Raw genomic sequence first — 16476 nt, 5'->3', positions numbered from 1 at the left:
GCAGCAGGATGGACAGAGAGGAGCCTGGTGCTAGTGATGCCAGCAGGAGGGGCTGCTCCTGCTGTCAGACTGTGCCTGCTGTCGGGTGCCTTGCAGACAGAGGTCTGTGATGGCTTAGCAGATTACAGGGGCAGAACAGCCAGCATTCAGAGCATCTTTTGACCCCTAAGGACCAAGTGTTTGCGTGTGCATGCTCAGTCTCTCAGTCATGTTCAACTCTTTTATCACTGTAGCCCACCAGGCTCCTCTGTCCATGGGATTTTTCAGGCAAGAATATTGGAGTGGGTTGCCATTCCCTGCTCAAGGGGATCTTCCCCACCCAGGGATCAAACCCGAGTCTCCTGAGTCTCCTGCACTGACAGGCAGATTCTTTGCCACTGAGCCACCTGGGAAGCCCAGAGGAGACAGGAAAACTGGAAACAACTGGAGGAGACTTTACAGGTCCTCTCTTCCAGTTCCCCACTCCATATGGTGGTCTGTCCTCTAGCACAGTCTGTCAGGCAGCCCCAAGTTGCACTGTCCAGAGATGGGCAGGCAGCTTGTGGGGCAGCACGTGCCTGCTCCAGGGCTTAAGGAAATGTCTCTATATTCTGACGACCCGGTGACCTGGGTCTGACCTCAGGAACAGTGCTGTCACTTCCAGTGGGTAGACATCGTCCATGATCCTAACCCTGCCATGCTTTCCAACAGTCTTCTGGCCCCTTGGGAACCCAATGGGCTTTTGTGAGTGTTCTTGGGGCCTGATCACTTTTCATTATGTGCTTTAGGAGCACAAATGGCCACTGAGCTCCAATCGTCTGGGAACAATGCATTCTGGCACATGTGTAAACTTAAGCTTGTATGAGGTTCTCAGTGAATAAGTGGTCCTAACACCTCTTCTTCCCCAGATAATTTTGGCTCAACACTTAAGCAGAAAAAACTTTAAAAAAATTATTAGTTTAAATGAAATTTTCTCTACATAAATTATTCCTAGAACAATCTGTTCTTTGATACAATAATGACTTTGTGGGCTGAGTTTTAACTTCTTGTTTTTCATTTTATTTTTTATAGTCTATTTCCTTGTTCTCAGGTCATTGGCTGTCACTTTCTGCTTTTGGGATGGTGTGGCTCTGAAGCACCTAATTTCCTTCTAATTTATTTATTACTGGAATATGTTTTACATACAGAAAGTAGGTAGCCAAACTTTTTTTTAGCCAAACTTTTAACTTCTGTCCAATTTTGTATTTTGAGAAGGAAATAGCAACCCACTCCAGTATTCTTGTCTGGGAAATCCCACAGACAGAGAAGCCTGGGGGGCTGCAGTCCATGGGGTCGCAAAGAATCAGACACAACAGTGACTAAGCCCTGAGTAGGCTTTGTATTAAGCTCTAATAAGTATTGACAGAATGTGGTCCACTGGAGAAGGGAATGGCAAACCACTTCAGTATTCTTGCCTTGAGAACCCCATGAACAGTATGAAAAGGCAAAATGATAGGATACTGAAAGAGAAACTCCACAGGTCAGTAGGTGCCCAATATGCTACTGGAGATCAGTGGAGAAATAACTTCAGAAAGAATGAAGGGATGCAGCCAAAGCAAAAACAATACCCAGCTGTGGATGTGACTGGTGATAGAAGCAAGGTCCAATGCTGTAAAGAGCAATATTGCATAGGAACCTGGAATGTCAGGTCCATGAATCAAGACAAATTGGAAGTGATCAAACAAGAGATGGCAAGAGTGAATGTCAACATTCTAGAAATCAACAAACTGAAATGGACTGGAATGGGTGAATTTAACTCAGATGACCATTATATCTACTACTGCGGGCAGGAATCCCTCAGAAGAAATGGAGTGGCCATCATGGTCAACAAAAGAGTCCGAAATGCAGTACTTGATGCAATCTCAAAAACGACAGAATGATTGTTCGTTTCCAAGGCAAACCATTCAATATCACAGTAATCCAAGTCTATGCCCCAACCAGTACGCTGAAGAACCTGAAGTTGAATGGTTCTATGAAGACCTACAAGACCTTTTAGAACTAACACCCAAAAAAGATGTCCTTTTCATTATAGGGGACTGGAATGCAAAAGTAGGAAGTCAAGAAACAGCTGGAGTAACAGGCAAATTTGGCCTTGGAATACGGAATGAAGCAGGGCAAAGACTAATAGAGTTTTGCCAAGAAAATGCACTGGTCATAACAAACACCCTCTTCCAACAACAAGAGAAGACTCTATACATGGACATCACCAGATGGTCAACACCGAAATCAGATTGATTATATTCTTTGCAGCCAAAGATGGAGAAGCCCTATACAGTCAACAAAAACAAGACCAGGAACTGACTGTGGCTCAGACCATGAACTCCTTATTGCCAAATTCAGACTTAAATTGAAGAAAGTAGGGAAAACCACTAGACCATTCAGGTATGACCTAAATCAAATCCCTTATGATTATACAGTGGAAGTGAGAAATAGATTTAAGGGCCTAGATCTGATAGATAGAGTGCCTGATGAGCTATGGAATGAGGTTCGTGACATTGTACAGGAGACAGGAATCAAGACCATTCCCATAGAAAAGAAATGCAAAAAAGCAAAATGGCTGTCTGGGGAGGCCTTACAAATAGCTGTGAAAAGAAGAGAAGTGAAAAGCAAAGGAGAAAAGGAAAGATATAAACATCTGAATGCAGAGTTCCAAAGAATAGCAAGAAGAGATAAGAAAGCCTTCTTCAGCAATCAGTGCAAAGAAATAGAGGAAAACAACAGAATTGGAAAGACTAGGGATCTCTTCAAGAAAATCAGAGATACCAAAGGAACATTTCATGCAAAGATGGGCTTGATAAAGGACAGAAATGGTATGGACCTAACAAAAGCAGAAGATGTTAAGAAGAGATGGCAAGAATACACAGAAAAACTGTACAAAAAAGATCTTCATGACCCAGATAATCACGATGGTGTGATCACTGACCTAGAGCCAGACATCCTGAAATGTGAAGTCAAGTGGGCCTTAGAAAGCATCACTATGAACAAAGCTAGTGGAGGTGATGGAATTCCAGTGGAGCTGTTTCAAATCCTGAAAGATGATGCTGTGAAAGTGCTGCACTCAACATGCCAGCAAATTTGGAAAACTCAGCAGTGGCCCCAGGACGAGAAAAGGTCAGTTTTCATTCCAATCCCAAAGAAAGGCAATGCCAAAGAATGCTCAAACTACCGCACAATTGCACTCATCTCACACGCTAGTAAAGTAATGCTCAAAATTCTCCAAGCCAGGCTTCAGCAATATGTGAACCGTGAACTTCCTGATGTTCAAGCTGGTTTTAGAAAAGGCAGAGGAACCAGAGATCAAATTGCCAACATCTGCTGGATCATAGAAAAAGCAAGAGAGTTCCAGAAAAACATCTATTTCTGCTTTATTGACTATGCCAAAGCCTTTGACTGTGTGGATCACAATAAACTGTGGAAAATTCTGAAAGAGATGGGAATACCAGACCACCTGACCTGCCTCTTGAGAAATTTGTATGCAGGTCAGGAAGCAACAGTTAGAACTGGACATGGAACAACAGACTGGTTCCAAATAGGAAAAGGAGTTCGTCAAGGCTGTATATTGTCACCCTGTTTATTTAACTTATATGCAGAGTACATCATGAGAAATGCTGGACTGGAAGAAACACAAACTGGAATCAAGATTGCCGGGAGAAATATCAATAACCTCAGATATGCAGATGACACCACCCTTATGGCAGAAAGTGAAGAGGAACTCAAAAGCCTCTTGATGAAAGTGAAAGTGGAGAGTGAAAAAGTCGGCTTAAAACTCAACATTCAGAAAACGAAGATCATGGCATCTGGTCCCACCACTTCATGGGAAATAGATGGGGAAACAGTGGAAACAGTGTCAGACTTTATTTTTCTGGGCTCCAAAATCACTGTAGATGGCGACTGCAGCCATGAAATTAAAAGATGCTTACTCCTTGGAAGGAAAGTTATGACCAACCTAGATAGCATATTCAAAAGCAGAGACATTACTTTGCCAGCAAAGGTTCGTCTAGTCAAGGCTATGGTTTTTCCTGTGGTCATGTATGGATGTGAGAGTTGGACTGTGAAGAAGGCTGAGCACCGAAGAATTGATGCTTTTGAACTGTGGTGTTGGAGAAGACTCTTGAGAGTCCCTTGGACTGCAAGGAGATCCAACCAGTCCATTCTGAAGGAGATCAGCCCTGGGATTTCTTTGGAAGGAATGATGCTAAAGCTGAAACTCCAGTACTTTGGCCACTTCTTGCGAAGAGTTGACTCGTTGGAAAAGACTCTAATGCTGGGAGGGATTGGGGGCAGGAGGAGAAGGGGACGACAGAGGATGAGATGGCTGGATGGCATCACTGACTCGATGGACGTGAATCTGAGTGAACTCCGGGAGTTGGTGATGGACAGGGAGGCCTGGTGTGCTGCTATTCATGGTGTCGCAAGGAGTTGGACACGACTGAGTGACTGATCTGATCTGATCTACATAGGTATTTGGCTGCAAATATGTTGCTAAGCCGGTACGTCGTATCTAACTCTTTGCGACCCCATGGACTGCAGCATGCCCGGTATCCCCCTGTCCTTCACCATCTCCTGGAGTTTGCTCAAACTCATGTGCATGGAGTTGGTGATGACATCCAACCATCTTATGCTCTGTAGCTCCCTCCTGCCCTCAATCTTTCCCGGCCTCTGACATCTTTTCCAGTGAATCGACTCTTCGCATCAGGTAGCCAAAGTATTGGAGCTTCAGCTTCAGCATCGGTTCTTCCAATGAATACTCAGGGTTGATTTGTGAATATGACAAAACTCCAGCCACATTGCTTTAAACAATAAGGAAAATGTATTATTTCACATAATAAAATAACAAAGTAAGGTGGCTACAGGAATGTTTATTCTAGTGGCCTAGTAGGAATGTTTATTCCAGTGGCTCAGTAGTTGTCCCCGGAAGCCAGGTTCTGACCCCTGCATCCAGCAGAAGGGAAGAATTCTCAGGCAGGAATCCACCCTGATTCACACAGGGTGAATCCAAACCAAAGGAGATTTTTCTGCCTGGGAAAGAGGAGGGGATGGCTTGGACTGGAAACCAGCAACTCTGCTTCAGGCTTGGGAAGGCAGATCTGGAATTTCTGCTTCATGAAGCAAGTACATGGTCTTTAAATCAGTCCGTTGATTTTGTGACATCTTTCTCAGTTGTTGGGATTGGTTTATTAGTTACTTTCTTCTTCTAGCCTATATCTCTAGTAAAGTAATTAGAATGGCTATGTTGTTGGTTAGTCGCTAAGTTGTCTCCCACTCTTTTGTGACCCCATGGACTGTAGCCCACCAAACTCCTCTGTCCATGGAATTTCCCAGGCAAGGATACTGGAGTGGGTTGTCAGTTCCACCCTACAGGGGATCTTCCTGACCCAAGAATTAAACCCGTGTCTCCTGCTTTGACAGGCGGATTCTTTACCACTGAGTCACCAGGGAAGCCCCATAGGGGTATAGATATCATTAAAAAGGCTCTCCCATACAGACATACAGAGAAACACATTATCTTGCGCAAAGAACCTCAGTGCAAAAAGTGACAATATTGTACCACCCATGTAGAAGAGCCCATACATAGTATTTTGGTTATTGATTCTACACTGACTTTCTAACTTGGCATGACATGGCAATAATTCTGCTGCCTTAGGTGTGTACTTACATGTAAAAATGTTTGTTCCCAGGATTTTCTCTTTTTTTTAGATATAGATAGCACCATTCATAGGGTTTCCTGGGTAGCTCAGTGGTAAAGAATCTGCCTTCCAATGCAAGAGACGCAAGAGGCACAAGTTCGATCCCTGGGTCAGGAAGATCCAGGAGGATGTAGGAGGAGATGGCAACCCACTCCATTATTCTAGCCTGGAAAATCCCATGGACAGAGGAGCCTGGCAAGCTACAGTCCATGGGGCTGCAAAGAGTCAGGAATGACCGAACCACTGAGCACACACGTACACAGCACCATTCATAGTGTCAAACTGTCAATTTGTGTCATTTCCAGTAATTTGGGGGGGTTTGGTGCAGCCTGAGCATAAATAAAGTTTGGGTGAATATATGCAATAACTCCTGCATTTATTTATTAAACCTTTAAAACTTAAGAGAGAATTATTTTCAGAGAAAGAGGCTTTATTTTATTTTATTTTATTTTTAAACTTTACATAATTGTATTAGTTTTGCCAAATATCAAAATGAATCCGCCACAGGTATACATGTGTTCCCCATACTGAACCCTCCTCCCTCCTCCCTCCCCATACCATCCCTCTGGGTCGTCCCAGTGCACTAGCCCCAAGCATCCAGTATCGTGCATCGAACCTGGACTGGCAACTCGTTTCTTACATGATATTTTACATGTTTCAATGTCATTCTCCCAAATCTTCCCACCCTCTCCCTCTCCCACAGAGTCCATAAGACTGTTCTATACATCAGTGTCTCTTTTGCTGTCTCGTACACTGGGTTATTGTTACCATCTTTCTAAATTCCATATATATGCGTTAGTATACTGTATTTATGTTTTTCCTTCTGGCTTACTTCACTCTGTATAATAGGCTCCAGTTTCATCCACCTCATTAGAACTGATTCAAATGTATTCTTTTTAATGGCTGAGTAATACTCCATTGTGTATATGTACCACGGCTTTCTTATCCATTCATCTGCTGATGGACATCTAGGTTGCTTCCATGTCCTGGCTATTATAAACAGTGCTGCGATGAACATTGGGGTACACGTGTCTCTTTCCCTTCTGGTTTCCTCAGTGTGTATGCCCAGCAGTGGGATTGCTGGATCATAAGGCAGTTCTATTTCCAGTTTTTTAAGGAATCTCCACACTGTTCTCCATAGTGGCTTTACTAGTTTGCATTCCCACCAACAGTGTAAGAGGGTTCCCTTTTCTCCACACCCTCTCCAGCATTTATTATTTGTAGACTTTTGGATCGCAGCCATTCTGACTGGTGTGAAATGGTACCTCATAGTGGTTTTGATTTGCATTTCTCTGATAATGAGTGATATTGAGCATCTTTTCATGTGTTTGTTAGCCATCTGTATGTCTTCTTTGGAGAAATGTCTATTTAGTTCTTTGGCCCATTTTTTGATTGGGTCGTTTATTTTTCTGGAGTTGAGCTGTAGGAGTTGCTTGTATATTTTTGAGATCAGTTGTTTGTCAGTTGCTTCATTTGCTATTATTTTCTCCCATTCTGAAGGCTGTCTTTTCACCTTGCTAATAGTTTCCTTTGATGTGCAGAAGCTTTTAAGGTTAATTAGGTCCCATTTGTTTATTTTTGATTTTATTTCCAATATTCTGGGAGGTGAGTCATAGAGGATCCTGCTGTGATGTATGTCAGAGAGTGTTTTGCCTATGTTCTCCTCTAGGAGTTTTATAGTTTCTGGTGTTACGTTTAGATCTTTAATCCATTTGAGTTTATTTTTGTGTATGGTGTTAGAAAGTGGTCTAAAAGTGGTCTTTTACAAGTGGTTGACCAGATTTCCCAGCACCACTTGTTAAAGAGATTGTCTTTAATCCATTGTATATTCTTGCCTCCTTTGTCAAAGATAAGGTGTCCATATGTGCGTGGATTTATCTCTGGGCTTTCTATTTTATTCCATTGATCTATATTTCTGTCTTTGTGCCAGTACCATACTGTCTTGATAACTGTGGCTTTGTAGTAGAGCCTGAAGTCAGGTAGGTTGATTCCTCCAGTTCCATTCTTCTTTCTCAAGATTGCTTTGGCTATTCGAGGTTTTTTGTATTTCCATATAAATTGTGAAAGAGAAAGAGGCTTTAAAGACCCAAGCTGCACCTCCACTCAGGCCAGTAGAGTGGCCCCAACTTTCCAGGAAATGATCCACCTCATCTATCCCATATATTGGGCACTTGGAGGGGCCCAAGCACTTTGGAGTCTTGTCCAAATACATAGTGGAAGGATTGCTTTTGATTCCTTCGACCAGACGCCTCCATCTACATGTTCCCTAAACTTTCCTAGATCTCATGGGAAAGAAGTGGGACGCTATCAAAAGACACTGTGAGCCAGCCGCTTTTATGGGAGGGAGTGGAGGAAGCTGAGGGAATGCCTGGATGGAGTTCAGATTTCTGAGCCAGAAGGAAATTTTTGGCCACGTTGTTCCCCTTTGGGTCCTGCCTGGGTGGTAAAAAGAAGAAAGTCAGTTTAACTGTTTTCAGCTGTCAGTAGAATTGCCTATGACCTTGGTGGTCTTTCAGCATGTCGTCCTCATTTTATGGAGTGAATTACGCGTTTACTGGATAACTACTCATTTCCGGCAGAAGTAATATATCATTATGAAATACAATCTGCAGGAAAAGAATGAGGGGTGTCAGTGTGGGAACAGGAGGACCCTTGTCTTCTAAGCAGTTGGGGCAAAAACAGAAAAGGCTCATTTTACTGTGTGGCCCCGGGAACAGATGTTCCATATGGAGGTCCCATTCAGTAAAACGACATGAGGCGTCATTTCTTCATGAATGCTTCACAGTCCCTGCTGCCTTCTAAGTTGCATTATGACTGATTTATCGCTCAAACACTTCTCACTTTTCTGGTGTCCCTCTATGCCAAGCAGCTAATGCCTGAGATGTCATCACTTCTAGAAGCAAAGACCTTGTGGGTACCCCATGCAAGCCCAGTGTTTTATGTCAGTTATTGGATACCGGAGGGTTGCATGGATGCTGACAGGAATTTGTTAACATTTTCTAAAGATTAAGATAAATAGCTGCCTATCCTCTTCAATACTCATGCATCCAACTGAAACTAATTCCCTGCTTTTATACAGCTTTCTTTATTGTGGCAGGAATGAGGGGAGGGCATCTCCTTACACAAACATCCTATAAAGCCATGTAACATTAAAAGTGAAAGTCGCCCAGTCGTGTCCAACTCTTTGTGACCCCATGGACTGTAACCTACCAGGCTCCTCTGTCCATGGCATTCTCCAGGCCAGAATACTGGACTGGGTAGCTCTTCCCCTTCGCCAAAGTAATATTAGAATGAAGAAAATCTACAATGAATTCAGCCCATAAGAACATGATCAAGGACAGATAAAATGTGTGTGGGGGTGGGAGGTGGGCACATGTTCTCCTCTGTTTTAAAGAGCAACATGACAAATTATGAGATAAAGAATTCTAAGTGCCTGGAAAAGCCAAGAAGTGGGGTTGAATTAGAAGCAAATGAACAGGTGTGGGTGTGACTGATTGCAGTTTCAAGTGCTAAGTGTTTGCTAACTCACAGTGTCTGTTCCGAAAGAGACTCCTGTTTGCTGAAGCCCCATGGTCAGGCACGGTTAATTGGAAAGAAAGATGTAGTCTAGGCAAGAAAAGCAAAGAAGGTTTATTTCTTGTGAATACATTGCTGTTGGTAAGCAAACATTTTGTCTGATGCGGATAAAGCTGATGGCATGTATACCCAACGTCTCGCCAGCAGTAGGGCTCTCATATAAGCTTTAGTGATTGTATGGATGAAAACAAATATTTGATGTGATACGTGATGAAAGTCTCATTGAAGTATCATTCATAAAAACTGTGCTGCTCACGTAGAGAATTTCAGGGCCTTTAAGCAAACTTTGCTATAGATCTTATGTGAGCTTAAAGTATCCAGACTACAGTGTTTGAGCTTTCGTGTCAAGGCCATACACGAGCATTGTCGAGTTTTCAGCATCTCATGGGAAATGCCTTCACGTCTCCACTTCTTCCCATGTGCCAGACAGGATACAGATGTTCTTGGACTTATTCTGAAAGTTCTTGAAAAATTGAGCCTTTTAGGTTTTGAGAATTGAAAGAAAAATAGATATTTTTTAAATGGAGAATTTTTAAAAATAGATTTAAATGAATAAAAATAGATTATTATCCCCATGTTATAGATAGAGTTACTGGAGCACATGTGGGCATGCTTAGCTGTGTCTAAGTTGTGTCTGACTCTTTGTGTCCCCATGGACTATAGCCTGCCAGGTTCCTCTGTCCATGGGATTTTACAGGCAAGAATACTGGAGTGAGTAGCCATTTCCTTCCCCAGGAAGATTCTGGCCTAGGGATCGAACCTGGGTATCCTGCATTGCAGGTGGATTCTTTAACACTGAGCTACCAGGGAAGCCACCAGGGAAGCCCAATGCCCTGAGGTTAAATGATTTAGCCCAGATGGCAGGGCTGGTAGGCAGCAAAACATTGTAAGTTCAATTCTTTTCATTCTAAGTCCAATGCTCTGTCTCTTTGACCACAACTGTTCTCACACTTGTGTGCATTCATTCATTCATTTGTTCCTTCATTCCACAGGGACTTGTAGAGCCCTTTTTTGGGGTATTTGCCTTTTCTCAAAGTCCTGCAGCTGTCTGCTCCCATTCCTACCAGCCCTGATTGTATCCTGTCTCTAAGACAAGATTGAAAAGCAACTTCCTCTGTTACACTTTGATGTACTGTGCTAAACCCCATTCTGTGGGGAGAAGCTACAGCTACTTGGGAAGAAAATTTATATCAGGCTAATATAGTAGTATCAAAGGAGATGCATTAATATCTTGCCATTTTAAGTCATCTGACTCAAAAATAGACTTACAGGAGGTAGTTTTTATTGAGAACACTAGCCATCCTTTTCAAACTCAGATAGAATGAGTCACCCTCATTGTCTCAGCTGGTGGCAGCTTCTGGCATTTTCTCTACCTGCTTCAGAACATCACATTCCAGTTCTAGCAAAGGGACTTCACAGAGGGTGTACACCATCCATTTCACAGGGAGGAGAATAATTAGGAAAAATTGGGGATGCTCTGAAAGTGACTAGCAGCTCTTCGTGCCACTCTAATTCTAATGAAAGATGAGCCCATTCAAAGCAGGTGGTGCAAGAACCTGCAGCCGTTTGCTGTGTTGCTATTTTTAGATACGATTGGTAGTAGAAAACATTGTCCAGAAGCATCTGTATGTTAAAACTGTACTATTTGAAAGATCATCTGACTGTCTCAGGACACCTGAATCCACCTTGATGTTCTTCAGTTCAGTTCAGCCACTCAGTTGTGTCCGACTCTTTGCAACCCCATGCACTGCAGCACACCAGGCTTCCCTGTCCATCACCAACTCCCAGAGCTTACTCAAACTCATGTCCATCGAGTTGGTGACGCCACCCAACCATCTCATCCTCTGTTATCCCCTTCTCCTCCCGCCTTGAAGTGCATGCCATTCCTCAAAACTTTGTAAACCTATACGCACAGTGAACATGGGCTGATGGCAAGAACTGTTTTCTGGTTCACCTACAGACTGGGCCCTAAGATGTCTGCAGACCTCACTCTGATGCCCAGGGTACTACCAAGGAGTTTGGGTACAACACATGCTAACTATCTAGCTATGACTTTGAGCACTCTCATCCCTCAGGTGTATTAAAGTGACTCTGCTTAAAAGAGCGCTTTGGTAAATAGCTTGGTAAAATTAAGAATGTTTTTATAACTAAATAATCTGATTCTCTATATCTATTTTCTAAGTTGGCAGTCTTTTCTTTGGTTTCTTCAAGTGGTCAGACAAGGACTGCCTCTCTTATCAGAAAGGCCAAGTGTCAGCTGTTCATATTCAGAAGACCATATTCAGGGAAATGTTGGTAAAATGATAAACAACATATATGGACCTAGAGAGTGGACTAAGTGAAGTAAGTCAGACAGAGAGAGATAAAATAATACGATATCGCTTATACGTGGAACCTAAAATATGATAAAAATGAATTTATTTTCAAAACAGAAACAGACTCACAGACCTAGAAAACAAATTTATGGCTACCAAAGGGGAAATAACAGGAGCTTAGGATAAATTAGAGTCCTGGGATTATCATATACACACTACCTGATTTAAAATAACCAAGGACCTACTATATAGCACAAAGAAATATGTTCAATACTTTTAAATAACCTATAAGGAGAAAGAATCTAAAAAAGAATATATATATATTTATATACTGAGAACTTCCCTGGTGGTTCAGCAGTAAAGAATTCATCTTACAATGCAAGAAACCTGGGTTTGATCCCTGGATTGGGAAGATCCCCTGGAGAAGGAAATGGCAACCCACTCCAGTGTTCTTGCCTGGGTAATGCCATGGATAGAGGAGCCTGGCAGGTTACAGTGCATAGGTCACAAGAGTCAGACACAACTTAGCGACTAAACAACAGCAACAACAGCATATATACTGAATCACTGTGCCACACACTTAAAGCTGACTCAACGTCATGAATCAACTATACTTTAAAAAATACCAGTATCACTTCAGAAAATTACTGTGAGGTTTAAACAAAGATAATGCAGGCTAATGAATTAGCACAGAAGCTGGCATGAAATCAGTACTCAATAAATGGTGTGTCTTTTATTGTTGGTGGTGATGATAAAATGATGACAATAAATATAATAACCAGCCTTGGGGTTGGGTAACTCTCTCATAGGTGACAATTCTAAAAATATCCAATCAAAGTGTGTGTTGAAATCTTCTTTTCCAAAACATTCTGAAACTGATTTCGGATGTGACGAGCAAGCTTTGCTGAGGGCCAGCTGGAATTTTTCTGCACACTGGGACACCCTTGGTTGCTCGTGATGAGGTGGCAGCTACTCTCACCTCAGGGAGCTACTCTCAGGAGCTACTCTCACAGCAGGAAGCTGTGGCCTGAGGACAATCATATTGGCAATCAGTTACTTTAAATAAACCAGAATACTTCATGATGACACAGTTGAGTTCAGTTTAGTTGGTCGGTCATGTCCAACCCTTTATGATCCCATGGACTGCAGCACACCAGGCTTCCCTGTCCATCACCAACTCCTGGAGCTTTCTCAAACTCATGTCTATTGAGCTGGTGATGCCATCCAACCATCTGATCCTTTGTTGTCTCCTTCTCCTCCCACCTTCAATCTTTCCCAGCATCAGGGTCTTTTGCAGTCAGTCAGATCTTCACATCAGGTGGCCGAAGTATTGGAGTTTCAGCTTCAGCATCAGTCCTTCCAATGAATAGTCAGGACTGATTTCCTTTAGGAAATCACCTTGAAGTCCAAGGGACTCTCAAGAGTCTTCTCCAACACCACAGTTCAAAAGCATCAATTCTTCACCACTTCGGCACTCAGCTTTCTTTATTGGAGAAGGCAATGGCACCCCACTCCAGTACTCTTGCCTGGAAAATCCCACGGACGGAGGAGCCTGGTAGGCTGTAATCCATAGGGTTGCGAAGAGTCGGACATGACTGAGCGATTTCACTTTCACTTTTCACTTTCATGCATTGGAGAAGGAAATGGCAACCCACTCCAGTGTTCTTGCCTGGAGAATCCCAGGGATAGGGGAGCCTGGTGGGCTGCCACCTATGGGGTTGCACAGAGTCGGACACAACTAAAGCAACTTAGCAGCAGCAGCAGCAGCAGCTTTCTTTATAGTCCAAATCTCACATCCATACATGAATACTGGAAAAACCATAGTTTTGACTAGACAGATTTTTGTTGGCAAAGTAATGTCTCTGCTTTTTAATAAGCTTTCTAGGTTGGTCATAACTTTGCTTCCAAGGAGTAAGCATCTTTTAATTTCATGGCTGCAGTCACCATCTGCCGTGATTCTGGAGCCCCAAAAATAAAGTCTGTCACTGTTTCCACTGTTTCCCCATCTATTTGCCATGAAGCAATGGGACCAGATGCATGATCTTAGTTTTCTGAATGCTGAGTTTTAAGCCAACTTTTTCACTCTCCTCTTTCACTTTTATCAAGAGGCTCTTTAGTTCTTTGAAAATAGTTATTAAATAGCACCTGGCAGCTTTGAATTCAGTATTTAGAAACTTGTGGAAATAAAAATATCTTTTAAAATATCTATTTACTTCTTTGGCTGCATTGAGTCTTAGTCGTAGCACCTGTGATCTTTTGTTGTGACACATGGACCCTCTAAGTAGTGACACTTGAACGTAGCTGCCCTGTGGCACGTGTGATTTTAGTTCCCCGACCAGGGATTGAACCCGAGTTCCCTACATTGTAAGGTGGATTCTTAACCACTGAACCATGAGGGAAGTCCCTAAAGTTTTTTTTAAAAGGTAAATCTTTTGGACTCATGAAATCTAAATGTTTGGGCTCATACAAATTTTCAAAGAGGCTTTTCAGGTCTGGTCAAAATTTGTTATTTGCTGTATTATGCATTTCTAGAAGGAGGTAAAAACAAATGCTGAGATAGAGAAGTACTTAGACTATTCAAGCAAATGAGCTTAAAGTCAGAATTGTGGAACTTTGAAAAATGAAGTCTAATTATTTTCAAGAACTAATGTTGATTTATCCCAGTCTGGTAGACTTCATGAACTCTTGGGGCTAAAATCAGCACTTTGTCCAGCAATCATCATTTTACAGTTGAAAAACGTGGGATCATAGAAGCCAAGTGAGATGTTCCATAGAGTCCCATAGCAAGTTAGTGACATGGTGACAATTCTCTTCCATCAGCTCATTTCTCCAAGGATCTTTATAATAAACAACAAAAACCATCTGTTAGTAATAATTTTGCTGTGTGTTCAGAAAGAACTTATTTCTTTCTTTTCAAGTAGTTTAAATTTCTTCCTGAAGTCTTTTGATATTATTTATCCATTTAGAGAGAAAATAATGGGATATGTTCACCCTCATCTAAACAATTAATTAATGGAATCTAAACCAATGAAGTTTCTTTCTAGTTAGCATTCAAGCAACAACAGTGTTACTTAGAAAACAGCTCTCATGTCACCCGGGGCTTTGTCTGTATCATTGTGAGGATTAAATGAGTTAACATGTGAAAAATAACTCAGCACACTGAATACTGGCAGTGACAGATCATAATGTTGCTGCTGTGGTCGTTTGGGATGACTGTGAAATTCTAAATGAGGACGAGTATATCACTCTGGTTCAGCCACAAGTCTGACGGAGGGAATGAAGCCTTAGACTAGAGTCGTCCGATAAAAACAACGTGAGCCACACATAGAATTTTAAGTTATCTTGTAGCCACATTACAAGTAAAGAGAGAAACAAGTGAAATTAATTCCAATAATAAGTTTTATTTAACTGAAATTGTTGTTGCTTGGTCCTGAAGCTGTGTCTGATTCTTTGACATACCGCCAGGCTCCTCTGTCGATGGGATTTCCCAGGCAAAAATACTGGAGTGGGTACTCATTTCCTTCTCCAAGGGATCTTCTTGGACCAGAGATTGAACCCATGTCTCCTGCATTGGCAGGTAGATTACTTGTCCCTGAGCCACCAAGGAAACCCAACCCCATGTATACAAAATTATGATTTCAATATAATTTAAAAAGTATTAGATATTTTACATTCTTTTTTTTCATGCTGTCTTTGAAATCCCATGCATACAGTGTCTTTACAGCCTATCTCAATATCTCAACTAGGACCGATCCAGTTTCAAGTCCTCAGTGGGCACATGTGCTGAGGGCTCTGTGTTGGATGGTGTTGCTTTAGACCTATTGACATGTGAGCCCAATTTCCATCCTTTCTGAAGGCGCATGTGTTTTCTCTTGGCTCTTTCTTCCTTGCTCTAAGATTGGTACCTATCATGGTTAAATACAAATACATTATACACTTGAATTCAAGTTACAATGCATTTAGGCAAAAGCTGAATTGTTGGACTCACTCTAAAAATAGTTCACTTAAAAAGTAATAGAATATTTATTTTTCTTCCATTGATTTCTTTATATTTCAGTAAGTTATGGCAAATTGTATTGTCACAGTCAAGGGAGGTTTATTTCTTATTTCTTCACTTCAATAGAGAAAGGCTTTGCTGCTTTACATGAGAAATACTTAGGCTAACTGTTAAAAAATGATTTGTTGATTTATGATTTATTGATCTGGTTTCATGAATTTTAATTGTATCATATTGCCGACAAGTATCATTCTAACATTGAAGAGTTTGGTAGCTGAACAGAATATGAGTTTTACGATTATTCTTTAAGACTCTACATCAAGGATATTACTGAAGGCATTATAGCAGGAAGAAACTCCATATTGCTTCACATCATGGAAAACAACTACAAATAGATGCACTGAAAGCTACATAAATAATTGTTCATCAGGTGGAAACTTCTGGGTTACTTTTAAAAGTTATAAGGTAAAATAATAAAGTTAGCTTTCATGTGGAGCAGTCTCATCACTTATTTTGAATTTTTAAAATATTAGTCTTTATCCATTCTCAAATCTTAGTCTGCATTTAGTCTCAGGTCACATGATACATCAGGATACACAGTTCTCTCTTGTAAATTTAATAATGAGGCTTTTGGGAACTTGGAGTTGAATTCATGCTTTGTAACTCGAAGTGTAGATGAACTAAATAGTCCAGACCTTAATTTTCTTATCTGCAAATGGGGAAGAATAGCAGTAGCTAAAAACGAAGGTACACATGTATCAGGCTGACACTGGGCTAGACACTTTCAATTTGTAATTCATCTAGTTCTCCTTACCTCCACCTCCCATGTTGCGGGCACTATCATACTTTCATTTTACACATGAGGGGGTCAAATTTGCCCAAG

The 16476-nt window shown here is 41.6% G+C and overlaps 2 protein-coding genes across 6 annotated transcripts in view; one reads left to right on the top strand and one right to left on the bottom strand.

The window, feature by feature from the left end:
• Positions 1 to 16476, top strand: part of CLVS1 (clavesin 1) — a 157710-nt gene that overhangs the window by 134272 nt on the left and 6962 nt on the right. The window lies entirely within an intron of this gene.
• ASPH (aspartate beta-hydroxylase) overlaps positions 7967 to 16476 on the bottom strand; it is a 204228-nt gene continuing 195718 nt past the window's right edge. For all 5 annotated transcript variants that reach the window (XM_086336861.1, XM_086336865.1, XM_086336863.1 and 2 more), the window contains one exon: positions 7967 to 8141. In XM_086336861.1, coding sequence (XP_086192987.1) covers positions 7982 to 8141 — 160 coding nt within the window. In that variant the 3' untranslated portion in view covers positions 7967 to 7981. The remainder of the gene's footprint in view (positions 8142 to 16476) is intronic.

This window comes from Bos grunniens, chromosome 14, assembly GCF_055505025.1.
Source record: "Bos grunniens cultivar Pamir isolate PY7600 chromosome 14, Bosgru_T2T1.0, whole genome shotgun sequence".
NCBI classification, from domain to species: Eukaryota; Metazoa; Chordata; class Mammalia; order Artiodactyla; family Bovidae; genus Bos; species Bos grunniens.
This window is presented reverse-complemented; position numbering and strand designations above follow the sequence as displayed.